Here is a 24,335-nt window from a genome sequence, read left to right on the forward strand (position 1 = left end):
TGCTTCTCTGACATAATGTCCAAAACAAATTTCCCAAAGTGGTTTCTCAGCCCTTCACCTTGTCCAGAATAGCAATCTGGGAAAGAGATGTTCACGTCCTAATCCCCAAAACCTGTGAAGGAATGTTACCTTGCCCAATAAAAGGACTTTTTGGTTGTGATTATGTTGAGGACCTTGAGAGGGGGGGTGTTTTGAGTGGAAATGTGCTCCCCTCAAATTCATATGTTGAAGTCCCAACCTCCAATATCTCGGTCTGTGTTTGGAGACAGGGCCTTTAAAGATGTGGTTAAGTTCAAACGAAGACATTAGGGTGGACCTAAGTCAATCTGATCAGTGTCCTTGTAAAGAAAATTGGACATGGAGAGATCAGGGATGTGCACACACAAAGGAAAAGCCATGTGAAGTCACGGTGAGAAGGGGGCAATCTGTGAGCCAGAGAGGGTTCCAACGAAACCAGACCTGTTGACTGACACCTGACTCCTGAACATCTAGCCTCTGAACTGTAAGAAAATTAATTTCTGTCTAAGCGCCCACTGTTTGTGCAGCCCTAGAAAACCGACAGGGAGATTATCCTGGATTGGGGGAGAGGAAGCAGGTCATCAATAGGGTCCTTCCTGAAGGAGGCAAGAGGATCAGAAACATGACAACAGAAGCAGAGAACAGATGGAGTCTGTCTTAACATTACCTTGCTCATTTTTGTACCCAATATGCCAGTGTCCCTGGCTGCCCCTCTTCCTTTCTTCTCCCTTGCCCTGCATCTGATAGAGGGCTGGACACCTACCTTTCAAGGATCCTATTCTTTTTCTGTGCCTTAGTTTCTCTTGCCTGGTTGAGTTGAGGTTATGTCAGGCTTCCCCATTTTCCCCAGTCTTGGCAGGGCCCTTGAGGTTTCTGATCCACGGGAGTTGAACTCATAAAGGAAGAGACAGAAGCAGATAAAGGGTCAAAAAGGCAGAAAAGGATTCTAGGTATTGGAAGCATCTAGGAAACCCTGGCAAGAGGCTCTAATGCTTCATGAATATGAGCCTGCATGGGATACCTGGGTGGCTTGGTTGGCCAAGCATCCAACTCTTGGTTTCAGCTCAGGTCATGATCTCACAGCTTCATGAGTTCAAGCCCCATGTTAGGCTCTGCACTGGCAGCATGGAGCCTGCTTGAGATTCTCTCTCTCTTTTTCTGCCCTCCCCACTCGAACTGCCTCTGTTCCTCTCAGAATAAATACATAAAACTTAAAAAAAAAAAAAAAAAGACTGAAACTGGAAGTCTACCGTGGGTGGGATTAGGCAGGCCTCGTTTGTTTCTGTGTAGCTGAAGTACATCACCTTAGGGACAGGACCTTATTTTAGAGCTAAAGATGACCTTAAAAAAATTAGTTTGCCCAATGCCCTCATTTTAGAGGTAGAAATAGAAGCTCAGAGTTCAATGACTTGCTCAAGGTCACAGTTTTCCTGGTGCAGCACCAGGATTAGAGCCCTCACTGGGCCCCTTCACTGCCCCTGGGCTCCCAGGTCCCCTGGGGATGGGAGGAGGAACTGGAAAAATGAAGTGGGAAGAAAGGGGCTTGTTCCCTACGTTTCTCAGTTTAAATTTCAAAAATTTATTCAATTTGGAAAATGAATACAAATCCCTGGGTAGTTGGGGAGGGAGGCTGGGCAGGAAGAAGAGGGTTAGGAGTCGGGGCAAGGCATGGGCATCACAGTGGCTGTCTCCTGTGCACATCCATGTCTCTGCCCCAGGAGGTGGGTGGAAGTTGAGCAGGGAGCTCAGGTCCGAAGGAACACCATAGTGAGGAGGCCTGGAGGGGAGGACAGAAGAGCAAGACCAAATAAGCAACCTTGGGGCTCTGTTTCCTCATGGCCCCCACCATCCTAGTCACTACTGCTCACCCAAGATGTAGGCCGCCACCAACTTCTGTCCCAGGGAGACGTGCAGGATTTGGGGCAGCTGGCTGCCAAGTTCGTCCTGGAGCGGGAGCAGCAGGAAGGCCACAGAGACTATGCCCGTCAGCAAGAAGAGGAGGAAGGAGCTGGTGGCCAGCTGCGGATGGGGATCTGGGAAACAAGCCTGGCTCATCAGAAGCTCCAGCCCCCCTCCTGCCCAGCCCACTGTCCTCCAGGGAGGAAGCTGGAGATGGGAGGTGTGTCTATTTTTTATTGCCTTCCAGGGGGCATCTGTAGGTGTCCTCTCCTCTCTGGAGCCTCTGTCCCCACAATCACAAGAAACCCTCTATCCTCTGGTCCCTTAGCATTTTTCTTCTCTTCACCCTGCCTTCATTATTGGCCTTTGTGGACATGTTTGCCAGGCAAGGAACTCTATCTCCCATATGCAGCCCACAACTTGGTACAGCATAGTGGTTCAGTATACATTTCATATTGAAGTGAACTAAGCTGGCACATGATAGGAAGTACTGAAGTTAGAGCCTAGGGAGAGCTTTTCCCTCTAAGTAGAAGCCAGAAACCAGGGAAAACTACAAAAGTCTGTGTTTTGCCTAACTTGATATAAAATCTCAGTTCCTAGGAATGCTTCTACCAAAAAGCAAAAGACTGAACCACAAGACCCCTTCCACTCCAAGTGGGTGCATCTCTAGGGTAACGCTCAAGAACTCAAGAATTCCCATTCCCCAACTCACTCTCGGGGAAGTGTCTGGCCGTGGGTGGTGCTGTCCAGGAAGGAGGCCCTGGGTGGGGCGTTGGGTCAGGCTGTCCCTGAAGCTCAAGGGGGTAGGCTGGGGCCCTCAGAACCGAGGTGATGTCCTTGCGCCCCACCACTCGACCCTCAGATCCCTCCTCAGACAGCTCAATGCGGAAGCGGTCCTGGACGTCATAGTGGCTGGGAATGGGGGCCACGTGGCGAATCACACTGGTCCCAAAATAGGAGAGAGGCCCATTGAGAGGAAGTGAGTGACAGGCAGTGATCCAGGCGGATCCAGGCCCCACCTCCCAGGAGCCTTTCCCTTAGGGAAGCCGACAGAGGTGGGGAAAAAGGTTGAAGAGGACTAGGTCTAAGCCCTAGGGCACGGGTGCGGTAATTCAGACAAAGGTAGCAGCTACCCGTGGCTTCCACGAGTCCCCTCAACCCTCTCAACTCACATGTCAATGCAGGATTGAGGTTTCACGTATCCTTCTGCATCAAACACCGTGTATTTGGCAGGCGCTGTGCACAAGACTGAGAGGTAAAGGCATACACAGACGGACTTGCTTCAAAGACCCTACACAAGCTTGCCCAGGGAGGGACTCTAGAGTCCCTCTTGCTTTCTACCCCGGGGAAGGACATGACTCTTCCAGTCTGCCAAGGTTGAATATCTGACCCTGCTCATCACACTCCTCCAGCCCACACAGCCCCCCCAGTGTCCTGGGGCGCCCGTCCATTCACCTCGGAAGCGAAGCGCAGCTCCCGTGGGGTTATAAAGGGTCAGCAGCTGCCGGGGTCCGCTCCGCTGGTCCGCCCTGAATACTAGGTCCGGGGGAAAGACGAGGACCGGGACAAGTCCCGAGGGAGGAGGGGCGCCCCGGGACCCCCGCGCAGGAGCCCCCGGGCCCACCAGCTCCTGGTCCTGGGGCGCCCCACGGCGCATGCAGGCTGTGGACGGTGGGACATCCGAAGGCAGAGCCCAGGAGACAGGGCCTGGAGTCTAGAGCTGTTGAGCGAGAAAGGAGAAAGGGATCGAAATGAGATGGGGGACAGGGCCTGGTCTGATGCTGCTGCAGCCGCGTCGGAAACCCGCTAGATGAGGCTTCCCCAGACCAGGCCCAGTCCCCCCCAAATCCTTCCCCTCTCCAGCTCAGCCCGGATCCCTTTAGGCCCCGCCTTAAGCCCCACCTCATAGTCACGCCCACCCCATAAACCCTGCCCCTAACTGCTCCCAACCCGGGCCTCTTCTGCAGGCCCGGCTCCCGATCTCCAAATCCCCGCCCGCCCCGCCGCAGGCCCCGCCCCTTCCGGGCGTCCCCGTTCCCCGGCTAGACCTCGCTTGCCGCGGCACTCCCTCCCGGAACCGCCCTTTCTCTAGCTCTCCGGAGACCTTTATGTAAATGCTTCCGACCCCTCCCGGAGCTCGGCCTGCAGGTCTTTCGTGCTTCAGTCTCCGAACAGCCGCTCGTGCTGTAAGGCTTACCCTCTGGTCCACCTGCCAATCAACTTGTGGCCTGACTGAGGCTGCCATCTTCCCGAGAGACCATTTCTACTCTTCCGCCGTACGGCCCCTGTCATTGGCTAGCGGGGCCTCGTTTCCGCTGCAAGCATACGCCCATTGGTGAATGTAAAGACCCGATTGGCTTGCTCTCAGTGACGTGAAACTTTACGGGCGACTCCCGCTAGAATGCTGGAGCTCAAGCGAAGGGGAGGGGGACTCTGGCGGGCTGGAAGCCGGGCTTTGTTCCTCTCTCCGCACTGAGACCTCCAGCTCACTAGAATCAGCATCCCACAGGGAAGCCCTCTTTCTTTACTTAAAATGTAGACTCTCCTAGAAGCCTCTGCAGCGATCATAACCGTTGTCCATAGTACTAGTGGGGAGTTGCTTCCATTTGGACTCGGATCCAGACAGGGAAACTGTAGGGACCTCATAAAAAAAAGCCGTTTGGTCCCCCCCCCCCACTTTGCTTCTTTTCTGGCTTCTATTTTTGCTAGGACCCGCATCCCCACCCCAGTCTACATGCCTCGTAATGCAAAAATGCACGTCGTCCTATTAGGGACAAAGAGATGATGATACCTTTGGAGTCTTCCAGCACAATAGGTGGTATCTAAAGATGGCCCTGGAGAGTCATCATGTGCCTATTCCAGACCAGTGGCACTCAGTATCTCCAGGACCCCAGGCTTCGGGGAACGAGTGGCTTATAAAGGACACCTGTACCCTTTCCTTGTTCTGACCAGTTCCTGGATGCCTGAGAGGACATGTACAGAGCACAATCGCCAGTAAAAACCCCAGAACCCAAGAAAAGATGAGACTCGTGGTCTTTTCCTTTCCAAGTCTCCTAGATGCCCAGTCCGTATCTCTGTCTTCAATAAACTTTTCACCACTAGCTCAAGTTTGATTTCCATCCTGCATGAGGCCAAGGACCCTTTTGGCTGGGTTTGCAGACCCAGCCTGCCTGCATCAGGACCTCAGCCCACGGCTCCTCTCCTGAGTTTCCCTTTCCTTCATGAAACTCAAATCACTCACATTTGCACAAGGAAGTAAGATTTACCAACCCTGCCACTTGCATCATCCCACTGAATCTTAACTCCTTTCACAAACAAAATGGCCTCAGCAAGGTGAAGAATCTCATCCTAGGCCACATGATTGGTTAGCAGTAGAGCAAAAAGAAAGTTCATTTTATCTCCAAGCAATCCCTGAGCACCTCATCAAATGTAGAACACCCCGCCCCCAGCTTTATACTTTTAGGCTGTTTTCATCATAGCATGGTTTCACTTGACACCATGTTTATTTTTATTTCTATTTTTTAAGCTTATTTATTTTTGAGAGAGCAAGAGAGAGAGAATATGGCAGGAGCAGAGAGAGACTCCCAAGCAGACTCTGAACTTACAAACTGTGAGATCATGACCTGAGCCAAAAATCAAGAGTCAGATGCTTAACTGACTGAGCCACCCAGGTGCCCCAATACCATGTTTATTTTTATTGTGTATTTCCACTCCAGTAGAATGTGCTCTCCTCCCCATTAGAGCAGAGACTTGGTTTTGTTTTCTGGTTCATTCCACAGTGTGTGGCATTTGTAATGAACAAATGAGTGACTAGGATGAACTTTGAGCTGAGATCTGATTGAAGTTAGGAAATGAACTGTAAGATTTAATAGATGGAGGCAGAGACGAAAGGAAAGAGGGAAGCCAGGTTACTGAGCCAAGAAGGCCTTTATTTGGGGTCTGCAGTCCCTGAGGTTCCGTGACTCGAGTACCGGGCTGAGTCAGGGAAGTGGCACCCAATAGGTGATGGGGGGGGGGGGGTTTGATGATGGGGGGGTTTCAGGTTTGGTCTTGGGGGGCTGATTACCAAGTAAGGGCATTTTAGGGTCACGGCAGGACAGGATAGGTTGCCTGTCTCGTCGGGGTGGGGGAAAACTGGAGCTTCATGATAGGCTGTTTCCGAATGGGGTAGGACATCCCAGGTCTGCAGGTGAGGGGCGGGGGCGTCTGTGCACATGTTCTCCTCCAGCCCCCAGAGAAATGGCCGCTAGGTCGCCATCCCAAGGTGACTCCCAAGGTGACTCTTACATGAACCATGAGAAATCAGTGGAGAGAATTCTGGATAGAGGGGATGGCAAAGGCAAAGCCCCCAACCAGAAGGGTACTAGAACTGTTCATGGAGTCACTGAGAGTGGAAAGGCACTTGCAAAGGAGACAATAGTCAGAGATGAGATGAGGTGGGGGGCAGGGGGCTGGATGCAGATTACCTAGAGCCTCAGAGCCTACAGGAGGACTTTGGCTTTTATTCTAAGACTAACAGTTAACTATGCATGAGGTTTTCTTTATCTCTTTTTTAATAGCTTTATTGAGCTATCTTAGACATATAAAAATTGTATATATTTAAGGTATCCTTGATATTTGGATTTACACACACAATGTGAAAAGAGCTAATTAACATGGCCCATTCCCTCTACATAGTTACCGCCGCGTGTGTATGTGTGTGTGTTTCAATTTTTTTTTTGTTTATTTTTGAGACAGAGACCAAGCATGAGTGGGGGAGGGGCAGAGAGAGAGAGAGGGAGACACAGAATCTGAAACAGGCTCCAGGCTCTGAGCTGCCAGCACAGAACCCAATGCTTGAACCCATGGACCACGAGATCATGACTTGAGCCGAAGTCAAACACTTAGCTGACTGAGCCAAGTGTGTGTGTGTTTATACTGTGGGAGAGTTTTGGGGTGCCTGGGTGGTGCCAACGGTTAAAGGGCTGACTCTTGATCTGGCTCAAGTTATGATCTCAGGGTCATGAATTGAAGCCCGAATTAGGCTGTGCGCTGAAACTGCAGAGCCTGCTTGCTAGGAATTCTGGCTCTCCTTATTGCCCCTTCCCTGCTTGTGCTCCCATCTCTCCCTCTCAAAGTAAATACATAGCTTAAAAATATATATAAGGGAGAATTTTGAACAAAGGGGTGACAAGGTCTTATATTCTTAAAAGATTGTTCTGCTATAATAAACATCTGTTGAGTGTAACAAATGAATGAGTTCTCCTAGATGGGCCCCCAAACCATAGAAATGGAGATGTGACCCGTTCCTCAGTCAAGAAACATTTATTTGGATAAGAAAGGAGTCCCTAGGGTTAGGGGCTGGGAAGCTGGCCTGGGTCTCAGGCCTGGGACCCAGCAGCCCGGACAGGTTGGGAGGGGCACTTCCTCTTGCTGAGGTTGGTGAGGATCTGGTCCTGGTTGGGCCGGTAGAGAACCACGAAGCTCTCTGGAGAAAGGGTAGGACCTCTGTTCTCTTCCACCTGCCCCATCATCAGATAACTGACTCCTGGGGGAGGGGAGGGAGGGATTGAGAGGGTTATTGAGGCCTTATAGATGTACCTCCTCATCAGAGTCCTTCAGATTCCATCATTTTATGAGGGTAAGTCCTCCTCCCCATTTGCCCATATCTGTTACCTTTCTTCATGGGGGGGCACTGCTTGCAGGGCACATAAAACTTCAGGGGAGTGTCAGTGATTGGAGAAGGCAGGTCCAGGCCTCCAGTTTTGTAAGCGCCAATGAGACTGACAGTGACAGTGAGGCCCTCCCCTGGGCCTCGAACCATGGACTTCACTGTTGCGGTCACCACTGTGGGAGAGTGGGGGTGAACAGTGAGGAGAGAGGAGGCCAGCTCAGGGCTGGAACCAGGAAGAGGGACTTTGTGGGCGGGAGGGGGAGGTGAGAACTGTTGGAGGAGCAAGCAAAGCTGGGAGATGGGGCTTCTTACCCAGGTTGCTGGTACAGAAGTTGCTCTGCAAGGTGCCTGTCCGTCGGCACTGCTTTGGGCAGGGGACACTGGGCACATCTAGGAGGGAGGGGGGTGCGGTTTGTGGAGGGTGACCCACGCAGCAGGTAGGAAGTGCCACTTTCCCCCATAACGGCCTCATCGATTTGAATTCATCCCGATCTCTTTCCAGCTTTGGGACCCAGCACCCAGTAACAGACATCAGTTCAGAGGAGGCACCAGTGAGTGAGGTATGAATGAATGAGTAAGTTCAGAAAGGAGGTCTTTGAAACAGCTGCCTTGAGTCTGTGTCCCCTTCCTTCCCCTTCCCAGACTCACCGGGCCCCGCGGGAGTTGCCTGGGCCTCAGACGAGGCTTTTGGTTTCTCCTCAGACGGGAGTCCGGGCTTGGGGCCCGGGCTGAGGAGCTGGGTACCCGCCCGGGCGTCCTCCCCGGGGCTCCGGGCCTGCTCTTCCTTGGCGGCGCCCCGCGGCAGGGTCTTGTAGGAGGCGGAGAAGCCGTCGGCCGTGACACTGAGGTCCGAGACGAACTGGACGAGGAGCTCGTTTCCTTCGGAGGAGATGGGACTGCGGGTGGCGGGGCAGCGGGCGGAGCGTCAGGCGGGCCTTGCAATCTCTGCCCTGGGTTGGCTGGACCAGCTTCCCGACTTCGCAGGACCTATTCGCCTCCGGATCCCCGGACCTCTTGGGCCTGGCTTCCTACTAGCTCCGCCCACCCGTTTGGGGCACCCGGGTTCAGATCTGCCTCTTCAGCTAAGTCTGGCCTCTCCCAACCCCTGCGACTTTCCGAACGCCACTGTCTCCCTTAGGGAGGTGGGGACGCCAGGACCCACCGCCCATCTAGGCTCCGCCCCCTCACCCCGGGGCGGTGTCGCCGCAGAACTTCCCCAGCCTCTTGGCGTCGTCGCTCACGGCTCCGTTGAACACGCTGACCGAGTCGTAGCGGCAGTAGGTGTCGGGCTCCAGGTCAAACTTCCCGAAGGTCAGAGAGATCACCTGCCCGCGGGACCCAGGGCTGCTTGAGGGAGCGGAAGCCCTGCCCCTCTGGCCTTCTCCACCCCGCGTCGCCTCCGGAAACCCAGAAGTTAGTGGCAGCTTCCTCTCTCCACTCCCATGTCCCCTGGAGACACCGTCCTCCCCCTCTCTCCCAGCGAAAGCATTCATCACTACTCGGAGGATCACACACCTGGGGGAACCCTTCAGTGGCATTTGTCGCGCCGTCGTCGGCAAGGTCTAGTCCTGGCTCATTCTCAAGGAACAGGCCTAGCATCCACCTCCACCGCCACCACATACACACACGCGCACACACACGCACACACAACACCAGTTATGTATCAGCATCGTGTACCTCACTCTCGTAAGACCGTCACAGGTGTAATTTTACATTTTTTTGTTTGAGTGCAAGCAGTTCTGGGTTTGCTCCCCACCAGCTCGAGCTCACTGGTCGGGACATATCAGATGGTCAATTAATCTCTGCTGGCTGCCTGCTGGAGGACGCCGCCTGGGTCCCCGAGGACAGCCGGAGCAGGGGGTCCGGTACCTGGTCCGGGGGAGCGATGATGTGCCAGGAACAGCTGATGCCCGGGGGGTAATCAGACTCGGGCCAGTTGGGCGTGGTCAGGGTTCCCTGGGCCTTCTCCAGCCGCCCCCCGCAAAATTGGTGCTCTGGGGAGGGGAGAAAGGAGTGGGGGTGGGAGGCGGTGGAGACCCTCGGTCAGCTCGAGGAGAGCTCTAGGCTGGAAGCCTGTGCTGGAAGCTCGGACGTCTGGGTCTCAGCGTGAGGGGATGAGAAGAGGGGTAGGAAAGAGGGGGTTTGGTTAGCAGAGAGGGGGCTTGGAGGACCAGGGCCTCCAAGGGAGTCTAGGACCGCCGGGCGCCCAGGCGGGCGGTGGAAGGGGGAGGAGGACTTGGCTGGACACGCTCCCTTCTCTCCCCTCCCCCTGACCCACGGCCACCTCGCTCCTCTTCCCCTGGGAGATCCCATCTCCCCGGCCCGGTGGAAAAGTCCCCTTTGCAGGCTGGGGAGTCCTCACACTGTGAGGGCGCCCTCAAATTAGGGCACAGCCCCAGAGGCCTCTTGGGCGAGGTCCCTGCATTAAACATTTTAGGGGAGACTTGCACCGCCAGGAGGGGGTGATGGGACCGCAATCGGGAGCCCCGGGCTGGGTGTAGGGGGCTCCGGGTCGGGGGAACCTAGTCCCCCAGCCCGGGAATGCCCCCTCGCGCCCGTCTGAGGGAGCCCGATTGCGGACGGGGGCGGGCAGTTACTCACCGTCCCAGTAACCCCAGGCCGCCCATTCCACCCGCGGGTCGGTGACCCATTTCCGCCTCGCGCCTGGGGGGGGGCCTGGAAGAGGGGATGGGTGGGTGCGGGAGGGGCGAGAGAAGACGGGGAGGAGGGACTGAAGGGGCAGTTAGTGAGGAAAAAGGGTAAGGGAGGTAATGGGGGCCCTAGGCTTCGGTCGCAGGGTTTGTCTTAGTAGGGAGGTTACGGGTGGGGGCGGGGCCTGCGCCGGGGGCGGGGCCAGGAGAGGGGGAAGGCCAAGGTGAGGGAGGTCTCACCAGTGCCCGAGGTGGCCCGCCCGCTGTACCAGAGCAGGAAGCCTCGTCCTCCCGTGCCCTCGTCTGCAGTCATCCTCAGGGTCACCTGGTTGCCGGGGACAACTAAGGGCGCTGGCCGGAAGGTCCCGCAGAAGCGTCCAAGCCGCTGGCCAGAGGTTCCAGACCCGGCAAAGACCTCCAGGGCATCGTAACGGCAGGCAGGGTGCAGCTCCAAGTCGAAGACTCGGAAGGAAATGGACACAGTCTGGCCCTCAGGGACCTGAAGCCAGGGACAGGGGAGAGGACCAGCAAAGTCAGGCCACACACAGCCCAGGCAGAGGGTACCTTCCTTTCCCCAAGCTTTTCATACAGAAATTGGGGCCTGAACCGGGAGGGCCTGGGCTCTGCAGCAGCTCGTGGCTTGCCCAAGGGACAAGCCTTGAGATCTGTGGAGAGATTCGAGGGCCGGAAATTAAATTGGGAGTGGAAGAGCAGGCCTTGATTTAAGGTGTGAGGACACTTTCCGACGTGTTACTGTGGGCACTGCTGCCATCAGTGAAGAGGGGCGGGGACCTGGGAGCAGTGGTGCAGGGAGAGGGGGGCAGGGACCCCGTGGCCTGGGGTTCCCTTAGCAGTCAGGCCTCAGAGACTTCAACAGGGGGGTAACCATGAGAGGGGCTTTCTCACCGTTATTGTCCAGATGCATTCCTTATTGGGGGGGTAGAGGTTGGGGAAACCCTCACTTGCCACGTAACCAGACTCTCCGGTCACCTCCCCTCCGCACAGGAACACAGGTCTGGAGAACAGAAGAGGGGTCAGCCATGAGCGGAGAGGAGATTGGGAAGGTTAGGGTAATGAGGGTGGCCCAGGGAGGGAAGCCAGGGGGATGAGGGAGAAAGGGGATCTGGGGCAGCTTCAGCCAGCCAGGCTGGGATTGAGAGGATCAGGAACATGTGGGGCCAGCAAGTTTGCTGTCTCTCTAACACCCCCCACCCCCCACCCCCCACCCCAATAGGAATTCCCGGAATCCTCCACAGGCTGTTCCTCACTCACCCCCCCTCGCCCTGCCTGGCAGTCAGGGACAGGAGCCGCCTAACTACTTCCAGATGTGGATACAGCCACGAGGCCATGGGGGGGGAGGGGGCGGAGAGATGAGAAGCCGCAGCGATGGCCCTCATAGTGAACCTGGAGACCAGGGTCCCCCAGCTCCCAACCTTTGCCCTGCTCCTCTTCCTGCTAACTACTTGAGTATCTGATTCCCAAGTCTCCCACTCACTTCCCCCACCATCTCTAATTCCCTCCTGGAATCCAGATGTCCAGCTACCAGGCAAGTTGAAGGTCTTGGAGCTCTTAGGTTCCATGGGGGGCCAAGGGTCTGGGCAGATGAGGAGACTTAGAGGGCAAGGGACAAAGGGTGGAGGAACGGTGGCCAGTGGTGACCCACAGGATACAGTGGTCTTAGAGCAGGGAGGGAGAACTTGGGGGCTAGGGGAGGGTGGGGGCTGTGGGAGACCTGGGGGGTGGCGGGTGTTAGTGAAAGAATCCATAGGATCCACAGGCAAAACCCCCAGGAATCAGGGCTTTTGAAGCCCACTCAAGCTATCTGGAAGGTGCCAAGAGACCTACCTGGTGTAGTTGGGGGTCTGGCCCTGGGCGAAAGGCAGCAGGGCCCAGGCAGTGAGGAGGGGCCCCAAGAGGGAGGCAGTGGCAGCAGGCAGCATGGCTGGGGGGAGAGGCGCTGGGGTCCTCGAGACCGAGGCAGCAGCTGAGTTTAGTGGCGGCAGCAGCAGCAGGAGCAGGGATAATCAGTGCCAGATGAGGCAGCCTCGGGTGTGTGGGCGTGGGGACTGGCCAGCGGGGCGGGCGGTGGGGAAGGCGGGACAGGGAGAGTGGAGTCGGGACAGTGGTGAGTCCAGGGGCCTCTTTAGGTCTAGGACACATAAATATTGACCTAAGTAGGGGGTGGAGCAATGAAGGGCAGAGGAAGCATCAACCGTCAGCTGTAATGCAGGCATCAAGTAATGTCATCTGGAAGCCTGCTCTGTCTGGTCCCAGAGCATCCTGTGAACACAGCCTCTGGTCCTTTCTCATGATCCTCCCTAGTCCTGCCTCCTCAGCACCCGGAGAAGTTCGTCCCTTGACCCCCAACATTAGTCACTCACCCCCTTCCTGACCACCGCCTGTTCCAGCTTATTTTCTGCTTCAAATTTCTACTGTCTTCTTTGCATCCCTGGGCCAGATTAGGCCAAGGAGAAAATTCTTCCTGCTCACCCATTTTCCCTCCTGACTATTTGGAGGTATGGGAGTGGGTTAGATGTGGATAAAGGGAGCATCCCCCTTATTGAGGAGGAGGTTGGAGTAGAAAGTGAGGGAAAGGAGTGGACCTGGAAGGTAAACAGAAGGAGGGGAGGAGGGGACTGACTTCATAGCGACCAAGGTCAGAAGCAAGTGGCCTCCTCAGGATGGGAGTAAGTCTGACAGACAAAGGATCTGTAAGGGAACCAAATAGCATATGTTGACTGCATTGTTCCAGAAGGTGGGATTTGGACTTCCAAGTCAAGAAGCCTGGACCACTCTTGGGAGTGGGAGGGGCAAGAGAGCTGAAAGACTTGGGCGGTCAGTTTGACAGCACCTGAATGCTTGAGCCACTTCTTCTCTGCAGGCCTCCTGCGCTCCATCGCCTCCTCCCTCTCCCCCCCAGAATGGGGGGGCCATGGGGGCCCCCATCCCCTGCCCCATTTTCCTCCCAGGCCCCAGGGTTCCAAACCAGGCCTCACTTCAGCCTTTTATTCTATTTGTTCATCAAATCTCTTGTCAATGATAGTCAGGTTGGGCACCCCTCTTGGGCAGCCCCCTGAATATTTTACCAAACAGTTCCCTGCCCACCCTGGCAAGCCTAGCAAATTCCCACCCCTCCCCATGTGCACATACAGTGTTTACTGCTACCACCCCATCTCTCCTTAGCTCCTGGCCCAGGGCCAGACTCTCCCTCCAGAGTTGAGACGAGGAGAGGGGCTCAGCTCTCAGGGGATGAGGGGCCCTGGTCAGCCCCTGCAGCATCCCTCTGCAGCATGTCCAGGGCCTCCCAGAAGAAATCCTTCTGTGCAGCGATCAAGGGCATCCAGCCCACTATCTCCTTCATCTTTTCCATGCGATCCTGCAACGTGGGGCAACTGTGGATCTGGCTGAGGTACTCCTCACAGGCCCAGGCTGCCTCCTCAGGGTCCTGGGGTGCTCCAGCCCCAAGGCTGGGCTCTGGGGTCCCCACCACCTTGCTGGCTGGTAGGTCCCGGTAGGTGGGATGGTGTTCGATGTCATGGCTGGACAGCATGTACAGGCAATCTCTGGTAGAGCAGAGGGAACAGGCACACAGAGGGACCTTGGAGGAAAGAAGGGGCGTGGCTGGAAGGGGCCTTTACTGAGGGGCTCCCAGGAAGTTCCAGCTGTTGTGTTCCTCCCTCTCAGACCAGCTCTGAGCCAGCAAGTAAGCGAGGGCTGGCTGTACCCCAAGGTTGTGTGAGGTCGGAGAGGGCGAGCGGGGTCTGCGAGGGGAGAGAGCCAGGAGCCATAGTGTGTGGCAGGAAAAGGGAGGCGGGTGGTGCTGGGCGGGGTGGGACACCCGGATCTGGGCAAGAGCCCCAGCTACAGTCCTGTGAGCCCCCTGGCTCTATTGCCCCTGCCCTCCTTGTTTGCCTGCTGGTGTGTCCCGGCTCGGCTCTGACCTTGACATGGAGCTTCACGAAAGAGGCACTCCCCTTAGGCCAGCCAGGGAGGCGGCCTCCAGCCCCACAGCCACAGCCCAGGAGCTCCTTGCTGAAGTCCGAGCCCTGGCTCAGCACGAGGGAGTGGTTGAGGCCACACCACAGGGCAACGGGATGTTGCAGATAATGTACCTGAGGACACAGGGCCAGGATCCCTAAGGTGGGAATGTGGAGGATTTGGGGGCCCAGGTAGGACGAAGGCGACAGAAAGGCTCAGGGAAGAATCTAGGGAAACTAGGAGAGGGAAGCAAGGGGACTCAGCACTCCACCCCCAAACCCCAAGAGGGCAGAGCAGCAGCAATCTTTCCCTCCCTGGTTCTCCTGCAGCCCCTGTCGGACTGCACGGGGTCCAGCACTTCTGTTGGTTCCTCATCTTTGCTCCTCAGAAAACAGGGCACTTGCCTGCGCCCAGGGCCTGCTACCCGCTCCTTCATTAGTACCCCAGGCCTGTGCCGGTCAGTCTCATCCTGCCTTCCAGCCCCAGGAGGGGGACTATGCTTCCTCTTCCCAAAGTTTAAAGGCCCCCATATCCCTGTGCAATTCCAGGTTAACCTCCAGGAGGGACTTTCCTTCCACTTATTCCTTCCTTATCTCTCTCTCTAGCATTTTCCGCTTGACCTATCCTTGTCTCCCAAAATGGCCAGTTCGTTTTGAAAAAACAAACAAACAAACAAACAAAAAAAAACATTTCCACCTGATTCCTGCCCCTTTTATCTTCATCTTTTAGGGCAGCAGAACTGGTTATGTGACCAGTTGACCAGTTGATTCTTGTTCTCACCACCGCCCATCTTTCCTGAACTTTTCTGTGATCCGGCTTCTCTGCTTACTATGCTACTGTCATGTTCTCCCCAGCTTGACTTTCCAGCTCCCAATCCCAGGGCCTCTCCTGTATGCTTTCTCCTGAGATTATGAGGGCTTTAATTTTGAAGACAGAAGTACGTAATTTATGGTCATTATAGAAAAGTTATAAAATCTTGGCAAGCAAAGATTAATTTAAAAATCACTGGAAATCCTACAGCTCACTATTAACATCTTGCGGGGGGTGCCTGGGTGGCTCAGTCAGTCAGGTGTCCTACTGTGACTCAGGTCAGGATCCTGAGTTCGAGCCCCATATGGGGCATCCTGCTGTCAGTGTGGAGTCCCTTCAGATACTCTGTTCCTCTTTCTCTCTGCCCCTCCCCTACTCATGCACGTGTGCTGTCTCTCAAAAAATAAACTTAAAAAAAAGTCTTGCTGGATATTCTTCTTTTCTTTCTTCTTTTTATTTTTTATTATCTTATTTATTTATTTATTTTACTGTTTATTTATTTTTGAGAGAGAGAGAGACATAGGGTGTGACGGGGGAGGATCAGAGCGAGGGAGACACAGAATTGGAAACAGGCTCCAGGCTCTGAGCTGTCAGCACAGAGTCTGACGCGGGGCTTGAACCCACGAACCATGAGATCATGACCTGAGCTGAAGTCAGCCGCTTAACCAACTGAACCCACCCAGGCGCCCCTATTATCTTTTTTAAAGTTTATTTATTATTATGAGAGAGAGAGAGAGAGAGAGAGAGAGACAGAGTATGAGTGGGGTAGGGGCAGAGAGAGAGACACACACACAGAATCTGAAGGAGGCTCCAGGCTCTGAGCTGTCAGCACAGAGCCTGATGTGGGGCTCGAACTCCCAGACCGAGAGATCATGACCTGAGCCCACATCAGGCGCTTAACCGACTGAGCCACCAGGAGCCCCATCTTCTTTTTATTTTTTATTTAAGTAGGCTCCTGTGGAGGCTGCTTGGGATTCTCTCCCTGTCTATCTGCCCTTCCTCCACCCCCCAAATAAATAAATATTAAAAATAAAAGAGAGTCAGTTGCTAACTATCTGGGCCACCCAGGCGTCCCTGGATATTCTTCACTGCTGACTCTGTGTGTGTGTGTGTGTGTGTGTGTGTGTGTGTGTGTGTGTGTGCATGTGTGTGTTCAAACTGTCGATTTTTAAAAAATGTTTTTTATTTATTTTTGCAAGACAGAGACAGCGTGAGCAAGGGAGGGTCAGAGAGAGAGGGAGGTACAAAATCTGAAGCAGGTTCCAGGCTCTGAGCTCCTGTCAGCACAGAGCCCGACGCAGGGCTCGAACCCACAAACCATGAGATCATGACCTGAGCCAAAGTCGGACGCTCAACCAACTGAGCCACCCAGGTGCCCCCAAACTGTAGATTTTTAAACAAAAATGGGATTGTACTATGTAAATACTTTTATAATTTTTTTCATTTAAATATATGACCTGACCATCTTTCCATGTCAGCAGGTATAGTCATACATTACCCATCACCGTTAATGGGCCCCTCCTGTGTGACACTCCTTGTGCCCCCGGCTTCTGGGATTTGGCCCTTGAAGGGGTGCCTCCTGCCTCAGAGACAGCTTCTTCATTCCTTCTGCCTACAGCATCTGTTCCTGCCCAGATTTGCACCTCTGTCCCTGTTTCTGTTTCAACCTTGTTCCAACATGGAATCTAATGCCAGTGGGACATTTCCACTTTAGAAAATGTCCAAATTCAGGGCACCTGGGTGGCTCAGTCGGTTGAGCATCTGGCTTCGGCTCAGGTCATGATCTCGCAGTTCATGGGTTCGAGCCCCATGTCAGGCTCTGTGCCTGTCTTCAGATTCTGTATCTCCCTCTCTCTCTGACCCTTCCCCTGCTCATGCTGTCTCTCTCTCTCTCCCTCTCTCCCTCTCTCTCTCTCTCTCTCTCAAAAATAAACAATTAAAAAAGAAAAAAGAAATTGTCCAAATTCATGCTCTTCCTCTTTCCTCAAGCCAGCGTCCCTTTCCATGTTTGTTAGTGATGCCATCTCTCTTCAAGGGGTCTACTGCCACAGCCACTTGTGGCCCACAGCCTCTCCTCATGTCTGTTCTGTTTCCGAGGCCTATTCATTTTCTTTCAAAACATCTCAGGTATCCATTCCTTTCCATTCTCACTGCCCCAGGCTCTTGTCCCAAGTGCCTCCGTCACTTAATGTTCTCCCAGGGGGCTTCTCATTCAGTGGCCTCCTGTGCACTCTGGCCAGGTGACCTGTTCTCAGTCATCTGTGGGGGGTGCCTTCTGGTCCAGAACCTGCAATAATTCCTTACCAAATCTATTCCTTTCAGGCTCACGTCCGCCTGTCCCACCTCATAGCTACTGATTTCCAAAACACCCTCCCTGCTTTAGACCAGTCTTTTCAGTGTCCCAGGTGAAAGCTTCGTTCTCACCCCTCTTACACAGGATGCCTTTCCCTGTACCCACACGAACGTGATCTAACCCACCAGACCGTGATCACATCTCTAGTTACACCAGCCCCCCCGGGTCTCCCTGCTTCACTGAATTCCTAGTGCACTACAGCAAGCATCGCACAGAACAGGCCTCACAGCGGCAACCCTGGGAAAGACATGTAACAGTATCACGGGGGTTATGTACTGGTTGGCTTAATTTCCCTAGGGAGTAGGAAGTGGGTTCTAAAGAAAGCAGAGAAGTGGAGAGGCCCAGGGTTAGGGGATTGGAGGAAGGGGATAACTGAGAACAGTCTCACTTGTGTGGGTTCCCCTCGGTCCATTTTGTCCCCAGTTCCCAGCTGCCCGTATCTGTTATTTCCCTGCATAAAGGTCCGACCAAATTCATCCACCAGGCCAACGTGATTGTAGCCAAGAGCACAAAATAGGATCTAGGAAGTAAGACAGAAAGAGAAGGTAGGCATTCAGTTCCCTCCAGAGGAACTCTGAGCTCCAGAATCTCCCAGCCACTAGCCTGCCACTCCCAGCTGTTTTGGCCTTCCCCCGCTACCTTGCCCCCTCTCTGGGATCCCTGTTCCTCCCTCCCTGATCAATCATTTGATTCCTGCTCATATTTCAGACCTCTGGTACCTTTTAATCCCTAAACCCCCCTCTGTCTGCCCCTTTGTCTGTCCCATCCCTCCAGGATCCTACCTTGGCAGGCAGTGAGAGAGCAAGCGGCATCTGCTGGTCCAGGGGGTCAAAGGCTTGAAGGGTCCCAAAGAGATCACGATACACACCAGGGGTATGCACCTCAAAATACACTCCCCCCTGGTCTGGGGGGTCAGGAGCCCTCAGTTCAGCAGCTTTGGGCACCCACTTCCTACCAATAAGGCCCTATCTGGGATAAAAGCTGCAAGATCCAGGGAGTCTCACACCCAGTGGAAATGTACCAGTTATGATGTCTGGGAACCTAACCTCATCTTTTCACTAGGATGCCCGAAGGAGTCCACCACAGAGCTGGAGTAAGTATAAGGGGGTGTCCATATCTGGAAGGTCTGCTTAAGACAAGGGCGTGGAGAAGGAAGGTGGTTCTTACCCGTGATGTAGAGAGTACTGCTCTGGTTAGAAGCCATGTAGGTCACACGAAGGTGAGGCAGGCAATGGGACACCTTCCTTAGGGCCAGCTGAACTGTGTAGGAGCGTGGCAGGTCCAGCTGGGTTTCATTCACTACCAAAGAGTAGATCCTTCCTTCCTCTGGGAGATGGGGAGAGGCACACAGTGATGTGGGGGAGGGGACCTCCCAATATCCACATTAACTTCCCAATAGACTCTCTAAGCCCTAGGGATTAAACATTTATTGCCCTGGAGTGGGGTTGGAAGAAAAAAGGTAGAGGTGAAATAAGGGAAGCGTGACCTCACATTGCCCAGACTCTAGTCCTGTGCCACCAAAAATAAATCGGGGAAGTCCTTCAGTATGAAAGGTGAGTGGAGAGAAAATCAGCAGTTAGATCTGGCAGAATCCAATTTGAGTGTTGGGAAGAATGATTGCTCTGCCTGGAATGAAGAAGTTCGGAGGGTCTGAGGCTTGGGAGGGAGTAGGGTAAAATATAGGGGACAGGGATGCCACTCTGGCTCGGTCAGAAGAGCACGTGACTCTTGATCTGGGGTTGTGAGTTTGAGCACCACATTGCGTGTAGAGATAAGTAAATAAAAACTTTAAAAATATATATACGTGACAATGAGCAAAGTGGGGGGAAGTTTGGGGTATCAAGTGAAGTGCGTAACAGGAAAGTGAGGAAGATTAGAATTTCAAAAATCAGGCTTGCACTAGAACAGTGTTTTCCAAACTATTTTTTTTCAGCGGGGCCCTTTATTCATATGAAATACACAGAATCTGGGGCACCTGGAGTGATGCAGTTGGTTAACCGTCTGACTCTTGATCTCAGGTTATGCATGATCTCACAGTTTGTGAATTCAAGCCCCGCCTCAGACTCTGTGCTAATGGTGTGGGATTCTCTCTCTCCTTCTCTCTCTGCCCCTCCCCCACTTGTGCACACGTGATAGATAAATAAACTTAAAAAAAATTTTTCAAGTTGTTTTAAAAAAAATGCAGCATCTTAGACTATGAGACAGAGAAAAAGCAAAGCTATTCGGTTTGAGATCAGGATGAGGTGGCATGCAGAAAGGTCTTCCCCTCCCCTGCAGCATCTCCTGAACAATCTGTAGTAAACAATTTGCAAACCACTGCTCCAGGCCACACCTGTGAGAAGCAGCAGAGCCCGCTGGGTCTCCTGACCAATCAGCACAATCTGTTTGAAGCTCATGGAGTGGTGGAAGGTCATCTTGAAGACCCGCTGCCCACTGGACTGCAGATAGACCTCGACACAGTCACAGGCCCGGCTTCCCGTTGTGCCTACCACTGTCGGCTGCTCCCGGGTGGCCAATACGTAGAGATATTTACGGTAAACGGTATCACACCTTGGATCCGAGGCAAACTGTAGGAAACTAGGTCTTAGAGTGGAATGGGGCTTGGGGCAACAAGATCCTGGGGTGGGAGATGAGATACTTGGGGGTCACGGCTGGGAAACAAGGACTTGGTTTTCAGTTCCTGGTATGGGATATGGGAGGGCAGCCGTCCTGAGTACTTTGGGACTGGTGCAGGCCCTGGAGGAGCCCCGGAGGAGGCCTGGGGTGTCTCAGTTCCTAGGGCTCTGCTACTCACATCCTTGGCTCCGCGACACAATACTACATAGCGGCAGGCTCGCTTCCACTGGATCTGGCCAAGGGTAGAGGAGACCAGGGCATTTTTGAGGAAGAAGAGGGTCCCCGCGTAGTCAAGAATGAAGACGTGATCCTTGGTGGGCAAGAAGCGGCGGTAGCCATGGGCTAGCATGGGGGCTACACTCTTGCTGAGACACGGGCGGCGGCCCCCAAATGCCTGGAAATACAGGCCCTTCGTGTCTGGAGAAGGGAAGGAGATGGAAGGCTCAAGGGGTCAGGATGGCACAAGAGAGTCATCAGAGCTTGGGCAAACTAGATTTCTCAGGGAGCCGGGTATCTAATAGCTCCCCGCCCCAGGACTGGGGAACAGACCCCTTTCTAAAGGACATATGGAAAGCTTAGAAGATATCTTTAATAATCCCCTATGCCTGAACTTTAGTTCTCTGCTCCCCACCCCAAGCCCAGGGCACTACACATGCTTCTAAGTGAGTGCTTCTTTAGTCCAACCTTGCATCAGAGACATCAAGGAAAATATAGTACATAGAAAAGCAGCAGATAGAGGAGTGAAAAGGAATGACTGAGAAAGGCCAGTAACCCCCCCCTCACCCCTAGCTCTGGATCTGCTATCTGGATCAGATCTGGATCTCCCTGAATCTCTAGTGTGTGTGGTAAGGTACTTGGACAGGGGCTCCCTGGGAATGGAGGGGTTCAGAGCATGTTTCTCAACCTGGGGGTGATTCTGTCCTCAGGGAACATTGGTTGTCACAACCTCAGGGGAGCTTTGCTACTGGCGTCTAGTGGGTGGAGGCCAGGGATGCTGCTAAACTTTCTGCAAAGCACAGGACAGCCCCTAACTTCACATAATTATTTGGCCCCAAATGTCAACAGTGACAGGTTGAGAAGCCCTGGTTTTGAGGAGGGAAAACTCCAGATTTGGGGAGTGGAAGAGACAACCGGGGTAGGATTTGGAAGAGAGTTTGAATACACAGGCTGACTTGGCAGGAATGCTAGTAACAGGGGCTCCGGGTGGGACGTCTATGAGAGGGTGGAGCCGGAGGCTTGCAATGCTCCCAGATGGATGGTGTGTTTGAATCTAACAGGCTCTTCCAGAGAAAGGGGCCCTGGCAGGCTGGCTAGGAACACTGAGGCGACTCTATGGAACAGGAAGAATCCCAGAATAAAGTACAGGACAGAGGCAAAGCGAACGGGAGGTTCTGGGGAAGGTGTACAGTTAAGAATGGCAGCTCTCTTCCAGGGCTGGACCCCAGAACCCTGCTCTCGTAGACGAGGACTGAGTCTGCGACAGATGCGTCTCCACACGCCCTCAGCTTTGCACACTTCGTGGAAGTAGTGGCAGGTCTGGCTCAGAGTGACCACATCTCTGACTGGGAGGAATGAGATGATGTGCTCCACCTGGGGGGGAAGGCAGGCGGGAGGAAGCCAGGATCGTTGAGGGGTCTCCGCATCCCTCTGGTCCCCTGCCCTTTATTCTGGAATACCTCCCTGCGGCAGACTCACCAGCTCTGGGGGGAACCGCTGAACAGAAATAGGGTTCTCTCTGCCCTTCTCTTCGTCCCCAGGCTCTGGGCCACACGAAGGGCAGCTCCGCTTAACCTGCCCAAGGAGAAGGGAGAGCACAGGGGTTCCATGAGAGTCAGGACTCCTTTTCTCCCTTCTCTCAGCCTTTCATTAGCCACTTTCTTAGGGGCTCATGGCTCTGTGCCCTCAAATCCTCCCATCTTTCTCTCTAGGTCCATGGGTCTGCCCTGTGCCTGGGTCCACCAACTCCAAAGAATCCTTCCCTCATCTCTTGCTGTCATCTTTTTGTCCTTCCCTTGGCTTGCCAACCCCCTCCACCCCCCACCCCCACCCCAGCCTCACCCTGAGCCCCTCCTCCTGTCTGCACAGCCCGGTGAATTTTTGCAGCTTTCCTCTCTGGCTTCTCCTCACCATCCTGACTGCCCCCTCCCTGCTCCTGCCCTCCTCTCTCTGGGCCTCCTGGCCCCCTGTAATCAGCTCCCTGGCCTCTGTTCCTGTTGCCTTTCCCACACCATGTCCCCTCCCTGGGCTTGGGGGACCTCTGGGGCCCCTCAGGCTCCTAGGCCCCTCCCCCATGGAGTCTGGGAAGACAAACCTCTCTGTGACCTCACTGCCCAGCCACTGTGACCTATTTTCCCCAAACTTGCTGGGGATTTCTCTTAGCTCCTGGGTTCTAGCTCAGTTCTAGTTATCCAGTGGCTCATGGGATATGCATGACACCCTTCCCCAGGAGAAAGAAAGTGTGAATGATCCCTAGATGAGGCCTTTACTTTTGGAGCACAGTTGTGAGGTTCCTCAATTTGAGGCCCTTTTAGCACTAACTCTGCTCTGTAGAGCAACACTGGTGAATTCTACATATCTCAGCAGGCCAGGGCCTCCAGGGGATTTGTAGCCCAAGAGTATAAACTACCTCACTCCCAAAATAAGAATAAAAAATATAAACTGTTTGACAGGTGAGAGGGGAAGGGGACCCTGCTACACACTCTTAGAGGAAAGCATGCACCAGATGAAAGTGGGAATAATTCAGCGCTGACTCTTTAGTCTCACAAACACACATCCAAAAGCAGATTTCCTGGAACAGTAACACCAATGCATGTATGAAAGACAACCTGTTAAGGTGGAAGAAAGGGATAGAAATATTCTGGAAGCTTAGGGTATCTCCCAAGGTCTAAGCTTTTAACTTAAGTTGTATGGGGAGAGAGGGGTGCCATGTATGAGAAACAGCAGGAGTTAGGGGCAGGGAGGGGCAAAGGATCTACACCAATAAACCAAGGGAGTAACCGGTTCTTCCAGGAACTCAAAGGAATCCAGTCCTGGACATCCAGCCCTCAGCTGCCTAGTATTAGACTTCCCTTTATGGCGCCAGCTACTAGTCAACCACCCAAACTCCCTTATTCTTGGTGACTAGTAAACAACTAGCTTGAGACACTGCGGATGGAATTTTAATAATTCAATACATGTTTAGGAAATCTCAACATCTGAGATGTGATTTACAAGAACCTTTCAGTCGTTTGTGGTCAGGCAACTATTATCGTAGTAAATGGCCTATGTTAATGTGTTAGGTCCTTTTGCCACCTAAAAGGACGTTAAGATCTCTCAGCAGACAGAAAAAAGATCGTCAGCTTCCTCTTGGGTCTGGATCCCCTTTGTCAACTCCAATTCGGCTCAGGAGGCAAAGGAGAGGGTGCGAGTAGAAAAAGCCCACGTAGAGTCGCTGGGAAACCGGGCTTCTGCTCTCGGCAACTCCTCAACTTCCCCCCGCCTCAGTTTCCTCATTTGTAAAACGGAGGGCTTCTTCCAGAAGAGATGGTTTCTTCTGGACTACACCCCCGCCCCGGGTCCCGTCATCATAGTTCCCACCCAAGCGAGCTCTTCGGGATCGGCTGGCCGGCCGGGCGGCAGCTCTGGAGGCTCTTTCGGTCTCCCGTAACTCTTTCTCCAAGAGCTGCCTTGGATATCTCCAGCCTCTGGGAAGCCTCCCGCCCGCCGGTGCTCCGGAGACCGCCCCAGCCGCAAAGGCCTCCACGGTCCCTTCGGTTGCAACGACCCACTCCCTCCGCACTGGCCTCAGGCTTCTCCTTGCACCCCGCCCCGACTTCCTTCACGCCCTCAAAGCGGGCTAGCTAACATTTGCAGCTTTCACTCGCCACTCCAGCCCCTACACTGTTCTCATCCCGTCCGGCCGGCAGCAATCACATTCTTTACTTTGGTCTCAAAGTTCTAGCTCACCCGGCTCCGACTAGGCGAAGGGACCGCCTTCTCGCTCATGCTTATTGGTAGATACAGCCGTCCCTCAGAGAAGAGGCCGGGTCAGGTTCCCTCGGGAGAATCTAATTGGCCTTTGTGACAGTCACTCGTCTGCATCTGGCTTACGATTGGTCTCCTTTGGGGAAAAAAAACCCAGGAGCCCCAGCTTGCGGTCTTGGCCTCTCTCCCTTCTAGTTGAGCACCGGCGTCCCCGTCTCCTGGTTAGACCTGATTGGCTCCATCTCCAGCCCTAAGCATTGCGATTGGACGCGGATGCGCGGGGCGGGCCGGTCTGGAGCTTCGGCCGTTGGCGAGCGCTCCATTCTAACCCCCTCCCTTCTGTCGCCTCACTCCTGCGCTGGAGTCTCCACCCCCCCGGCGGGTTCTGATTAGC

At 54.0% G+C, this 24,335-nt stretch overlaps 3 protein-coding genes across 6 annotated transcripts; all 3 read right to left on the bottom strand.

The window, feature by feature from the left end:
* Positions 1 to 1,678: 1,678 nt before the first annotated feature.
* MOSPD3 (motile sperm domain containing 3) lies at positions 1,679 to 3,809 on the bottom strand. 2 transcript variants are annotated; one of them, XM_029947593.1, is made up of 5 exons: positions 3,373 to 3,809; positions 3,090 to 3,165; positions 2,630 to 2,859; positions 1,887 to 1,994; positions 1,679 to 1,795 (listed from the first exon to the last, which is right to left on the bottom strand). In XM_029947593.1, exons 1-5 carry the CDS (start codon positions 3,572 to 3,574, stop codon positions 1,764 to 1,766), a joined length of 648 nt encoding a protein of 215 aa, XP_029803453.1. In that variant the 5' UTR covers positions 3,575 to 3,809; the 3' UTR covers positions 1,679 to 1,763. The 2 variants fall into 2 exon arrangements, with proteins under 2 accessions (XP_029803453.1, XP_029803452.1); XM_029947592.1 differs by having other exon boundaries at positions 1,887 to 2,051; positions 3,373 to 3,808.
* Positions 3,810 to 7,205: 3,396 nt separating this feature from the next.
* Positions 7,206 to 12,248, bottom strand: PCOLCE (procollagen C-endopeptidase enhancer). The gene is made up of 9 exons (XM_029947888.1): positions 12,067 to 12,248; positions 11,128 to 11,236; positions 10,462 to 10,720; positions 9,440 to 9,564; positions 8,759 to 8,895; positions 8,219 to 8,466; positions 7,883 to 7,960; positions 7,573 to 7,743; positions 7,206 to 7,444 (listed from the first exon to the last, which is right to left on the bottom strand). Exons 1-9 carry the CDS (start codon positions 12,159 to 12,161, stop codon positions 7,278 to 7,280), a joined length of 1,389 nt encoding a protein of 462 aa, XP_029803748.1. The 5' UTR covers positions 12,162 to 12,248; the 3' UTR covers positions 7,206 to 7,277.
* A 964-nt stretch (positions 12,249 to 13,212) lies between these two features.
* Positions 13,213 to 24,159, bottom strand: FBXO24 (F-box protein 24). 3 transcript variants are annotated; one of them, XM_029947885.1, is made up of 10 exons: positions 23,924 to 24,159; positions 21,674 to 21,769; positions 21,385 to 21,568; positions 20,157 to 20,395; positions 19,695 to 19,929; positions 18,530 to 18,688; positions 18,145 to 18,266; positions 17,751 to 17,882; positions 14,163 to 14,333; positions 13,213 to 13,819 (listed from the first exon to the last, which is right to left on the bottom strand). In XM_029947885.1, the coding sequence occupies exons 1-10, from the start codon at positions 23,960 to 23,962 to the stop codon at positions 13,457 to 13,459; spliced, it is 1,740 nt and encodes a 579-aa protein (XP_029803745.1). In that variant the 5' UTR covers positions 23,963 to 24,159; the 3' UTR covers positions 13,213 to 13,456. The 3 variants fall into 3 exon arrangements, with proteins under 3 accessions (XP_029803745.1, XP_029803743.1, XP_029803742.1); XM_029947883.1 differs by lacking the exon at positions 23,924 to 24,159 and adding an exon at positions 22,106 to 22,285; XM_029947882.1 differs by lacking the exon at positions 23,924 to 24,159 and adding an exon at positions 22,037 to 22,259.
* Between the last annotated feature and the right edge of the window lie 176 nt (positions 24,160 to 24,335).

Source organism: Suricata suricatta, chromosome 8, assembly GCF_006229205.1.
Source record: "Suricata suricatta isolate VVHF042 chromosome 8, meerkat_22Aug2017_6uvM2_HiC, whole genome shotgun sequence".
Lineage (NCBI taxonomy): Eukaryota > Metazoa > Chordata > Mammalia > Carnivora > Herpestidae > Suricata > Suricata suricatta.

Bases quoted from the DNA above. Each gene is read 5' to 3' on its own strand.
- PCOLCE (XM_029947888.1), bottom strand. From the start codon at position 12,161: ATGCTGCCTGCTGCCACTGCCTCCCTCTTGGGGCCCCTCCTCACTGCC. The intron at 11,237-12,066 runs GTAGGTCTCTTG...TCTGTTCTCCAG, and splicing joins CAGACCCCCAACTACACCAG to ACCTGTGTTCCTGTGCGGAG. The intron at 10,721-11,127 runs GTGAGAAAGCCC...CCCTGGCTTCAG, and splicing joins AATGCATCTGGACAATAACG to GTCCCTGAGGGCCAGACTGT.
- FBXO24 (XM_029947883.1), bottom strand. From the start codon at position 22,270: ATGGGGGAGGGGCCTAGGAGCCTGAGGGGCCCCAGAGGTCCCCCAAGC. The intron at 20,396-21,384 runs GTACACCTTCCC...TCCCTTCTCCAG, and splicing joins GAGAGCTGCCATTCTTAACT to ACACGAAGGGCCTGTATTTC. The intron at 13,820-14,162 runs GTCAGAGCCGAG...CTTTCCTCCAAG, and splicing joins TCGTGAAGCTCCATGTCAAG to GTCCCTCTGTGTGCCTGTTC.
- MOSPD3 (XM_029947592.1), bottom strand. From the start codon at position 3,574: ATGCGCCGTGGGGCGCCCCAGGACCAGGAGCTGGTGGGCCCGGGGGCT. The intron at 2,052-2,629 runs GTGAGTTGGGGA...CTTGTTTCCCAG, and splicing joins GGCCAGACACTTCCCCGAGA to ATCCCCATCCGCAGCTGGCC. The intron at 1,796-1,886 runs GTGAGCAGTAGT...CCTCCCCTCCAG, and splicing joins GGTGGCGGCCTACATCTTGG to GCCTCCTCACTATGGTGTTC.